The sequence below is a fragment of the Danio aesculapii genome, chromosome 7 (genome assembly GCF_903798145.1).
Source record: "Danio aesculapii chromosome 7, fDanAes4.1, whole genome shotgun sequence".
Classification (NCBI taxonomy): domain Eukaryota; kingdom Metazoa; phylum Chordata; class Actinopteri; order Cypriniformes; family Danionidae; genus Danio; species Danio aesculapii.
In genome coordinates this window covers 48,038,791-48,051,488 of record NC_079441.1, presented here as the reverse complement: position 1 = coordinate 48,051,488, position 12,698 = coordinate 48,038,791, and the positions used below count along the sequence as shown (strand labels likewise).

At 41.2% G+C, this 12,698-nt stretch overlaps 1 protein-coding gene across 1 annotated transcript in view; it reads right to left on the bottom strand.

Annotated features, from left to right (window-relative positions):
- si:ch211-288d18.1 (USP6 N-terminal-like protein) overlaps positions 1–12,698 on the bottom strand; it is a 59,742-nt gene that overhangs the window by 28,470 nt on the left and 18,574 nt on the right. The window contains exons 2-3 of the mRNA XM_056462033.1: positions 9,569–9,642; positions 273–358 (exon numbers count right to left, since the gene is read on the bottom strand). Coding sequence (XP_056318008.1) covers positions 273–358; positions 9,569–9,634 — 152 coding nt within the window. The 5' untranslated portion in view covers positions 9,635–9,642. The remainder of the gene's footprint in view (positions 1–272; positions 359–9,568; positions 9,643–12,698) is intronic.

The window sequence follows — 12,698 nt, the reverse complement described above, 5'->3', positions numbered from 1 at the left end:
AGTCTAAGTGGCCCCAAATTGCAACCTGAATAGCAGTTAATGTATTTGAAGCATAGATTTACCGAAAACTGACTGGGAAAATTTCTGTTCCAGTAGTGCTTTTGCTCAAACAAAGTCGCATTGCTTAACATTTATGATTTTTTGTCGTTAACAGTTTGACTATTTGTTTTAGACAAAATAATAATGACTTTTCAGGGCTTTGTAAAGTAAACAAACTATACATGCTTCACTAAATAAAATACATGCTTCACTAGTCAAAGTGTAAAACTTACTGAAGAAATCCAAAGCGATCTGTGACTCTGTATATGCTGTAGTCTGCATCCTCCCAAGGATCGATCTCAACTCCTGCATCTCTACCCTGAAACACACATGAGAGCATACTTTATCTGAACACAGAATGTGCTGAGTTTGTTAGAAGTGCAACAATTTATCCAAATGCAGATAACCTTTAAAACAGGCTGAATCAGTTTAGACTTTCATGAAACTAATAGTCATATAAGAATACATGATATGCTATGCAACAGTAAAAATGTTATATATGTATTTAGCATTTTAATACACTTAGGAAAGTTACATAAACAGTTTTTTAAAGCTGAATTACAACAGTTAATGTAAAAGATGGCACATTTTTGATCCTAGCAATTAAAATTTCATAACTTATCACTGAATTTCCACATTGTTATGAATGTGAGACACTGATCCACACTGCAAACAATTTCAAATTCGACTTCTTTGTCCCCATGCTGCCACTTTGTACAGTATGTACTGTAATAAAGAGAAAGAATTTCCAATTATCAGGCAGAGGCTTTCAATTTGTTTGTGTGTGTGTGTGTGTGTGTGTGTGCGCGTGTGTGTGTGTGTGTGTGTGTGTGTGTGTGTGTGTGTGTGTGTGTGTGTGTGTGTGTGTGTGTGTGTATGTGTGTGTGTGTGTTATACTGTTATGAAGCGGACAGGAGACAGAGGTAAGGAAACGTTAGGGTGTTTATTAAATGACAACAAGGAGCACATGAAGGATAGCCAGGAGGATCAGGAATGATGTTGGGGTCTTTTCCTCCGTGGCTGGGTAACAGGAATACACGAGGATGGACAGCACACACCAGATACAGCTGACAGAGGATGACACAGACTTGGAAGGACTGGAAGACAGGACGATTCGGGAGGACCAGGAAGACTAGGAGGAATACAAAGAGAACAGGTAAGTAAATCGTTTGTTTTAGCTGAGGATGACTACGCTGAGTGGTCGCTCAGTTGTCCGCTTTCGTCGAGACGAGCCCGGACAATGAGCGACTGGAGTGCTGTGCTTTTATCTGGTGCTCGTGAATGTGATGCAGCTGTGTGCTCATTAGAAGTCAGGTGATGGTGATCTTCGTGAGTGGGGGTCGTGAGAGCCTGACCAATCCATGACAGTACCCCCCTCCCCAGGGCCCGCTCCTGAGGGCCGACACCTCCGACGCCGTGGTGGTCTCCCTCTGCCTCTAGGCGCTGGGAACTCAGGGTGGCTCTCATGAAACTCCACCATGAGACTAGGATCGAGAATATCAGCTCTGGGAACCCATGTCCTTTCTTCGGGGCCGTACCCTTCCCAGTCCACCAGGTACTCCAACTGGCCACCACGACGTCGGGAACGCAAGATCTCCTTCACTGCGTAGACGGCTCCTTCTTCTAGGAGCAGTGGAGGAGGGGGTTCCTCTTCGTGGTCAGGCTCTGTGGAGGGAAGAACAGGATCGTGATAGGGTTTCAGGAGTGATACGTGGAATGTAGGGTGAATACGGTAGTGAGAGGGTAATTGTAGTTTGTAGGTGACGGGGTTAACCTGTTCCACGATGGTGAAGGGACCAACAAATCGGGGACTTAACTTGCGAGAGGGCAGTCGCATGCGTATGTCCCGGGTGGATAGCCACACCTTTTGTCCGGGTGTGTATCTGGGTTCTTCAGACCTTCTCCTATCGGCGGTTACCTTGCTTCGACGGACTGCCCTCTGCAGATGTTGATGAGCCTCGTCCCAGACTCTCTCGCTCTCCCGGAACCAGTGATCCACTGCGGGGACATCAGATGGTTCGCCATCCCAGGGAAAGAGCGGTGGTTGGAAGCCCAGGACGCACTGGAATGGCGTGAGTCCGGTGGAGGGTTGCCGCAGTGAATTTTGGGCATATTCTGCCCAGCCCAAATACTGGCTCCAGGAGTTCTGGTGACCACTGCAGAAGGTCCTCAGGAACCGTCCCACCTCCTGAATCTTCCTCTCTGTCTGCCCGTTGGTTTGGGGATGATATCCAGAAGAGAGGCTGACGGCCACACCTAGGAGCTTGAAGAAGGCTTTCCATAGACGTGAGATGAACTGTGGACCTCTGTCCGACACAATATCTTCTGGAATACCAAATGACCTGAAGACTTGATTAAAGATATTGTCGGCAGTTTCAAAGGCTGTGGGAAGACCTTTCAGAGGGATTAGTTTGACAAACTTTGAGAATCTATCTACTATGACTAGAATACAGGTATTACCTTCTGACGAAGGGAGGTCAGTGATAAAGTCCACTCCTAGGTGTGACCAGGGACGGTTCGGAATCGGCAAGGGATGGAGCTTTCCAGCGGGTAGAGGACGTGGGCTCTTGGATTGGGCACAGTCCTTACAGCCCTGAACATATTGCCTCACATCCCTTGCCATGTTTGGCCACCAGAATCGTTGGGATACTAGCGAGAGAGTATTGTTGATCCCTGGATGTCCAGTGCCTAGCGAGGTATGTAAGGAGTGGATCAGATCTACCCGGTGTTCAGGTGGTATGAACTGCCGATGAGGAGGGCATCCCGGCGGAGCAGGGGCTTCCGGAGTGGCAACGACTGGAGGAGCGTTCCAGGTGATCGGACAAATGGAGATGTGTTCGGGAAGAATCTTCGTTGGGAGTTCTTCATGATCGTGATGCTCGTGTAAACGAGAGAGAGCGTCTGCTCTTAGATTCTTGGGTCCTGGACGATAGGAAATGGAGAAATCAAAACGTGAGAAGAAAAGTGACCATCTGGCTTGACGTGGACATAGTCTCTTGGCCTCTTTGATGTATTGGAGGTTTTTGTGATCTGTGATCACCTGGAACGGATGTTTGGCTCCCTCCAACCAGTGACGCCACTCCTCCAAGGCTAGCTTGATTGCTAGAAGCTCCCTGTCTCCTATGCTGTAATTCTGCTCCGCCGGGCTCAACTTCCGAGAGAAATAGGCACAGGGATGCAGTCGGGGCGGTGTATCATGATGTTGAGATAATACTGCCCCGACGCCGGTGGTGGATGCGTCCACTTCCACCACGAAAGGAAGATTTGGGTCAGGATGAGTCAGGAGTGGGGCCCTTGTGAACTCCTTCTTAAGAAGGCGGAAGGCTGCGGCTGCTTCTTTGGTCCACTCCAGTCCTTTGGGTTTACCCTTGAGGAGATTAGTGAGAGGTGATGTAATCCTGCTGTAGTCCTTGATAAACCGTCTATAAAAGTTAGCAAACCCAAGAAACCTCTGGAGCTCCTTAATGGAAGTGGGTTCTGACCAGGATAGAACAGCCTCAATTTTCTTCCCATCCATACGTATACCGGTTTGGTCAATGATGTATCCCAAGAAATGAATCGACTTCTGGTGGAATGAGCATTTCTCCGCTTTGAGGTAGAGGTGATGTTCTCTCAATGTGTGTAGGACCTCCGCAACGTGTTGGCGATGTTCGGCCTCACTCCGGGAGTAAATGAGGATGTCATCTATGTACACTATTACACAGTGGTGAAGAAACTCCCGGAGGACTTCATGAATGAAGTTTTGGAATACGGAGGGGGCGTTGACCAGACCGTAAGGCATGACCTCATATTCATAGTGGCCAGTAGGGGTCACGAATGCTGTCTTCCATTGGTCCCCCTCACGTATTCTTATCAGATTATACGCGCTGCGGAGGTCCAATTTAGTGAAGACTTTAGCTTCTCGGAGCTGTTCCAAAGCGGCTGGTACCAGAGGAAGGGGATATCGGTATTTTACTGTACCGTTATTTAGGACCCTGTAGTCGATGCATGGACGCAGCCCTCCGTCCTTCTTGGCCACAAAGAAGAAGCTTGAGGCGGCTGGTGATTTTGAGTGACGTATGTACCCCTGACTCAGAGCCTCCCTTATGTAATCTTCCATTGCCTGATTCTCTGGAAGCGAGAGCGGGTAGATCCTACCTCTTGGCAACTGGGCATCTGGAACTAGGTCGATCGCGCAGTCCCATGGCCGATGCGGCGGTAGCTGGGAAGCTCTCTTGGGGCAGAAGACATCATGAAAGGAGCTGTACTCCTTAGGAATGTGGATAGACTGCTTCTCAGGAGGGCTCTCGACCGATGTTGCAAACAAAGAAATGGGGTTCCGACCTTGAAGAGGGAGATTTGGAAAACAGGCAGGTGTACATCCAGATCCCCATTTCTTTATCTCTCCTGTGCCCCAAGAGATGATGGGATCGTGCTTCACCAGCCACGGGCGCCCTAGAATGATGTCCATATTTGCACCCTCCAGAACCAGAAATTGAATCCTCTCTTGATGTAACAACCCCACTTGAAGAAGGATGTCTTCGCATTGTCGATGGATACGGGTCGAAGATCGAGTGCACTGGGTTATCGGTTGTATCTGGTATATATGCGAGGACGCCTCAGTACGGAGGTGGAGTTGACGACAGAGGGATTGGGAGATGAAGTTCCCTGCTGACCCGGAGTCGATGAGGGCTGTGACAAGGAGAGAAATAGAGGCAGTAGTTATTTGTACGGTGGTAGTAAGTGGTTTACATTGTTCAATATTCGTACTGAATACACTCACTGAAGTCCGAATGGGACGAAGGGGACACTCCATACGGGTGTGTCCACTGACACCGCAGTATAGACACAGACCCCGGGTCAGCCTCCTCTGTCGTTCCGCTGATGTCAGTCTTCCAGACTCTATTATCATGGGTTCTGGTTCTGGAGAGGCTGTTGACTCAGGCGATTGGAGGAGTGCAGACGAGGGGGTGATGGTGTCCTGTTGATAGGAACGGAGATACGATGTAGGCGATCTTCGACTTATCTGTGGGATATAGAGAAGGTTGCATTTCGAATATGAGGGAACATTGTAACAGAAAACCATTGCACTCCCCCGCTCCGCCTGAGTAGGGCGCTGGTCGGGCCATGGGACTGGAAGGGAGGGCCGAAGAAGAAACTGTGGAGGCGGAAGTGCTCGGTGCTGGTGGTGCGTTGGAAAGTGGAGCTGGTGGCTGTAGAATCCGCTTCAACTGGTCCACCAGCTCTTGAAGGTGATCGGGGGTGCTCATGTTGTCGTCGTTATGGGTCCGGGCTTCTGTTATGAAGCGGACAGGAGACAGAGGTAAGGAAACGTTAGGGTGTTTATTAAATGACAACAAGGAGCACATGAAGGATAGCCAGGAGGATCAGGAATGATGTTGGGGTCTTTTCCTCCGTGGCTGGGTAACAGGAATACACGAGGATGGACAGCACACACCAGATACAGCTGACAGAGGATGACACAGACTTGGAAGGACTGGAAGACAGGACGATTCGGGAGGACCAGGAAGACTAGGAGGAATACAAAGAGAACAGGTAAGTAAATCGTTTGTTTTAGCTGAGGATGACTACGCTGAGTGGTCGCTCAGTTGTCCGCTTTCGTCGAGACGAGCCCGGACAATGAGCGACTGGAGTGCTGTGCTTTTATCTGGTGCTCGTGAATGTGATGCAGCTGTGTGCTCATTAGAAGTCAGGTGATGGTGATCTTCGTGAGTGGGGGTCGTGAGAGCCTGACCAATCCATGACATATACAGTAAGTGGCAGCTCTGTGCTGGAAATTGACATTTTTAATGTGTCATTGAGTGGTTGATGCTAGAAAGCAACAGCAGCAATATTCTCTCCAGCACAGAGCTCTCCACACCCACATCTCCCTTTCTGTGGTTTCTGAATCCATTTTTTGTAAAATTACAAAATACAAATCAATGTGTCCTAACTCATGCCATTAATCCATATTTCATGAGCTGAGAATATTGCAATGCCGTGCACTTATTCAACAGAATTTTCACCCTGTCTGTTGAGTTCAGGACAGCTGACGTTTAAAAGCTTTTCCAGTTGGTGTGGATTGATTCCCTGATGGGGGACTGCTGTTACTCTCCTGAACTCTTTTCAACCCCGCGCCGGAGAGAGGAGAGCGGACAGCGAGCAGTGATCCGTGACAGACAGCCGAGGATTACAGTCCAGTATTCCCTGAATTTCAAATGAGTCGGTAAGAGAATGTGATGATGTGCCATGGTCAAATTGATCACCAGTGTCCCAAAATCTGCACTGGCACATGAAACCGCCTTTAACATCTGAGTGCGACTCCACACTACCTTTTTTTTCTCCTCCTTTCCCTCACTTCCTAGGAAGTTTTTCCTTGCCACACTATGTATTGCAAAAAAAGGGCTATACAAATAAAACTCAATTTCAAGAACCACAAAGTCCACAGCACATACTGTATGAACAACCTCTGGAGGGCAAACAACTCAAGAGGGTTTGACTCTCGCGATAAAAAGGATACTTTTAAACTGGAAAACTTCCGACCCTCCATGTTTCAAAGAGTGGATGGGTGAATTGTATCAAGTCATTCAGCTCGAGAGGATATACACTGCTTAGAACCAGAACCTCAACACCAATTTTAAACTGTATGGCAAACATTTCCTCAAAACTGATTAGTGCTATGCCAATAATTTATTGGAATTAGGCATGGGACGATAACCGTTTTCAAGGTTTACCATGGTTTGGAAAAGTCAAGGTTTTAAAACTGTCAACATTTTCAGTTATACCATTCCTAAGGTATATGTAATTTTTTTTTACATATTTTTTACAATTATTTTATTCCATTTTTTAGGGCAACAGTATCTCCAACAGATTTTCTGCCCTCAATATCAAAAGCTACACTGGTCAGCACACAGTTCAGCAAACATTTGAGAAATGTTTATTAACCAACATCCTATGCTGCTATGTGCATCCTATGTGCTATGCACCTGAACAGTGCAGTGGCTTACTTACTTAATATCCAAAGAAAAGAAAGACATCCAAATATGTCTTTTTAAGTTGTAAAAAAATCTGTGTTTTGCAAACTTTTAAAGATAGCAGAAGTCAATAATTTAACTAATAGGTTAAATAACATTGTCTGTCTAGGGCAAATAGCAATTTAAGGGATCCAACCCACCCTGGCCATAGTCTGCTCACACTCATGCCATCAGGCAGGCGTTACGGAAGCCTGAGGAGCAACACAATGCGGTTTCATAATAGTTTTTATCCTGTCATTATAAGACTTTTGAATAATACACTAATGATAAACTAATCTTAAACACTATTGATAGCTAGTATGAAATAATAAACAAATAAATAGTTAAACTAGCGTAAATTGTTAATATTACAACTATTATAACAAATGGTGCAATATGTATTTAAGTATTAAGTTATTCCCTTAGAGATTTTTTTAATTGGGTTATATTTTATTCAACTATATTTTTATATATTTATGAAATTATAAAAGCTTATTTATTATGTTAGGATTTTATAGTGTTTATATAGTGATGTTTCTTATGTTCTTTTTGGGTCTGATGCAACGTAATTTCGTTCTGCATTACAATTAATTGTGATGTTTTGAATGACAAAATAAAGGAAACTGAATTTATTTGAATTACTTAGCCTGACAGGTTTACTGCTACAAAATATTTTAAATGTTTCTTAAAATAAAATATTTTGCTTTCAATAGGAAAAAAGTTTTTTCTTTTACCCAGATATTTAAAAAGAGGATATTTTAGAACAGTAATCACAATACCCTCATACCCTGAAACCGTGGTATTTTTATCCAAGGTTTTATACCGTCAGAATCTTATACTGGCCCATGCCTAATTGCAACAATTGATCACACGTAATTACATTTGAACATTATGATTGCTTTGATTGGTAAATACCCCCATTTGTTTGTTATTTATTCACATTTATTTATTTATTTATTTGTTTTTGTATTTAAAAAAAGAAAAAAAAGCTTAAATAAAATATATTTAAAAAATAAATAAATAAACAATTCAGGAAAACAATAACAAGAGTGCCAAACAGGGTAATGCTCAACATAAACACAACACCTCACCCATCACCCTTCAGTCTAGTCATCACTCAAATCTTCCAGGACAGTAAGTTTTCAGTCCGACAGAAAAGCCCCCCAAAATGAAACCCTGACACTGGACTCTCAGTTTAATACAGCACAGGATTCAAGAAAACGACATCTAAACCATCAAATTTCACTCCCTTTTTCAATATAATTCAGGTGATAGTTCCCCCCAAAATATATATTCTGTTGAACACAAAGAAGATATTTTGAAGAATGCTGAAAACCTGAATATCCTGCATCAAAACTAATGTGCAAAATTAGGCTGACATTAAGTAGCCCGAGTCAAGCATCTATTTCAGGGGTGTCCAAACTCGTTCTTGGAGGGCCGGTTTCCTGCAGATTTTACGACAACACACCTGCAAGAATGTTTGTAGTAAAAGCTTGATTAGCTAGCCTTTTTGATTAGCTAGCGAGTTTGGACACCCCTGATCTATTTGGTTAAAAATATTTTGTAATCAAAATTTTCAAATCGAAAGAAAATATGTGCACTCTGTAATGAAGTGCATTGTATACTGTATATGTGTGCGAATCTGCAATGTCAATTTGGGTTTATAATTAACCAAAAAAACAGTTCAGAACATGAGATTTGTGCAAAGTTTAACTCTATTTCAATAATATGAAAGACTTTTATTTGGATGCGTTTTTTAAGGTTTGTGACTGTAAGATTTCGAGAGAATTTAAACCATTTGGACACAAAAAATTATAAAGTTTGCCTCTTTAGTGAAGATGAACTGCATTTTATTTAATACAATAGAATAAACATTTGTTACATTTGTTATTTTATACTTCAATACAGTCCAACCGAAAACCATAAAGTATTTATTTAATTTGTATCTTTGTTCTGTTGTTTTCAACTGTACTTTAATTTATTTTTAATTTTAATGCATACTCTTGTATATTTTATGCAGATGCCCTCAACTACAAAACGATTCCAATCAATATAAAATGAGGAATACTTTCCAAATCGAGTCATTTTGTAAAATTATTTTCATATTGCAATTTACAGTATATTGCAGAAAAACAAAACATAGCAATGTCAGTTTTTTCCAATATTGTGCAGCCCTATATATACACATATATATATATATATATATACACATATATACATACATATATATACATATATACGTATATATATAAATATATATATATATATATATATATATATATATATATATATATATATATATATATATATATATATATATATATATATATTATACATACATATATATACATATATACGTATATATATATATATATATATATGTATATATATATATATATATATATATATATATATATATATATATATATATATATATATATATGTATATAGCATAAATGAATATTTACAGCTTGTCAACTTGTGTATTTAATTTAATTTAATTTTGTTCAAATGTGAGAACAAATGGTATAACTTACCTTATTATATTTTGAGATGATCTCAGCACGTTCCTCTGCTATCAGCACCTCTACGTCCTTCTTCATGTCAATATCTAGAAAAACACCACATAAAATACACAAAACAATTAATGACAAGGACAAAAATGAATCCAGACAAAAACCCAAACAGCTTTTGACCCAAACTTTGTCCATAGAAGAAATGCCAAAGTGCAACATATTCATATTTAGACCCAAAATCAGGTCATGTTGGCACTGAGTAACTTGAGCTCTCATAATGTTTTGGAGATCCTGCTGGTCATAAGAAGGCCTTGACTGTCTCAGAAACATTATCCCCATGGGAAGCTCAGAGCCGTAGGAAGGGAACAAAGGGTCCCGTCGGGCTTCAGCTGTCTGAGAGTGCAGTGTGTCTGTTGAGTCTGTCACACACATGCACATGCGCACACAAAAAAATAGAAACTGGCCAAGAGAAGGACACAGCTCTTCACAACATGCCGCTAAGTGTCATATTTCACAATTCAGGCCCATAATCATCATCTGCCATCATGATTTTTGCTTTTTATAATTAAGTTTAAAGTATTTTTCATAGATAGTTGAAATTGTCAGTTTGCATTGCACAATTTTCTGGTTGTTTTCATACAAAAATTCATATCATAACACATATTTTTCTTCCTAGAATTATGAATTATGTCTTACAATTTAGTTTACATAAACAATTCAGATTTTTTAAATATAAGTAATACTTATATGAGTAAAAAAGGTAATTTTCTTCTCACTTTTTTGATGTATACATCAAAATAGCAAGATATAACATCTGAATTATGAGGGAAAACTTTTGAAACTGTGAACTAGTTTTGATCCTTTTTCTATAGAAATTATGATCAGTATGCCAAAATATAATTGAGGATACAAAAACATATTACTGTATGAGATTATATCTCTCAATTCTAGATGGTTATAAAAGTCACAATTACATTTTGATATTTTTATTTCATCACAGAAATATGCTTCAATAGGTACCACATACAATAGGTACCTTAATGTGTTATATTCAGTATTTCCCATCCTTATACCCTTCTATCTGACATTTTAAAACATGACAAAAACAGCAGAAAGTAAAACAGTGAGTTTTTTTTCTGAATGAAAAGTCACATGCTCACATATCAGGGCTAGATGATACTGGAAAAATATGTGATGTTGTTATTATTATTTCCGATATAACATTTCCCTAGAAAAATGCTATTTTCAGATATAATTCATTCCAATTAAGACTAATAAACAGTCAAGTTGCAAACATTTAGTCTTTAAAGCTTTATGACTGAGTGAAAACCTCAGCAGATATTCTGACTCTGATTGGCTGCTGTCATTTTCCTCTTGTCTTGACTTGTTTTCCTTGACATTAGTTTTCATTTTCAGCTCTGGGTTCACATGTGGGCTGCTTCAGCCTATACAGAACAGCAGCTACTTGAAAGGTGGGGATAAAGATAACAAGGGCCTATCTAATTGGTCAAATTTAGATAAACAAAAAATGTATTACACATGTCTGTGATTTGTATACTGCATATACACTAACCGACCACTTTATTAGGTACACCTTACTAGAACCGGCTTGGACCCACTTTTGCCTTCAGAACTGCCTTAATCCTTTATGGCATAGATTCAACAAGGTACTTGAAATATTTCTCAGAGATTCTGGTCCATATTGACAAGAGAGCACCATGCAGTTGCTGCAAATTTGTCGACTGCATGTCCATGGTGTAAATCTCCCATTCCACCACATCCCAAAGGTGCTCTATCAGATTGAGGTCTGTTGACTGTGGAGGCCATTTGAGTACAGTGAACACATTGTCATGTTCAAGAAACCAGTCTGAGATGATTCGCATTTTATGACATGGCATGTTATGCTGCTGGAAGTAGCCATCAGAAGATGGGTACACTGTGGTCATAAAGGGATGGAGATGGTCAGCAACAATACTCAGGTAGGCTGTGTTGTTGACACAATGCTCAGTTGGTACTAATGGGCCCAAAGTGTGCCAAGAATCTATCCCCCACACCATTACACCACCACCAGCACCCTAAACCATTGATACAAGGCAGGGTGGATCCATGCTTTCATGTTGTTTATGTCAAATTCTGACCTATACCTTCTGACTGTCGCAGCAGAAATCAAGACTCATCAGACCAGGCAACGTTTTTTCAATCTTCTATTGTCCAATTTTTTGAACCTGTGTGAATTGTAGCCTCGGTTTCCTGTTCTTAGCTGACAGGAGTGGCACTTGTTGTGGTTCTTCTGCTGCTGTAGCTCATCTGCCTCAAGGTTGGACGTGTTGTGTGTTCAGAGATGCTCTTCTGCATACCTCAGTTGTAACGAGGTATCAGCTGGCCTTTTTATCAGCTGGAACCAGCCTGGCCATTCTCCTTTGACCTCTGGCATCAACAAGGCATTAGCTCCCACAGAACTGCCCCTCTCTGAATATTTTCTCTTTTTCAGACCATTCTCTGTAAACCCTAAAGATGGTTGTGCGTGAAAATCCCAGTAGATCAGCCGTTTCTAAAATACTCAGACCAGCCCGTCTGACACCAACAACCATGCCATTCAAAGTCACTTAAATCTCCTTTCTTCTCTATTCTGATGCTCAGTTTGAACTGCAGCAGATCATCTTGACCATGTCTACATGCCTAAATGCATTGAGTTGCTGCCATGTGGCTGATTAGAAATTTGCGTTAAGAAGCAGTTGGACAGGTGTACCTAATAAAGTGGCCGGTAAGTGTATAGCATCGCAATAAAGGTAATTTTGTGATTTATTGTGCAGCCCTATCCCACATCCATATTAACATATCAATGCAACTGTTGTGTTTGTATAATACCACTGATGACATTTCCTGATGTATTTGGACATGAGGACACTCCTCACAGGTGTCAATTAACCACTTCTTATAGCTTCCTAGTCGCATGATCCTCTAACCTATTCTCATCTGACCCCACTCTTTCAGTTTTTCTTTCCATCACTCTCATTGATTCGTCGATTTAAATTTCACTAAAACACAAGACTTAAAAGTGCTGACATGAGGAATACAAGTGAACAGAGAAAGTGATCTATGCTTTTCCTGAAAACCAATAATAAGTGTTTAGAGGCATCATCAGGCACAA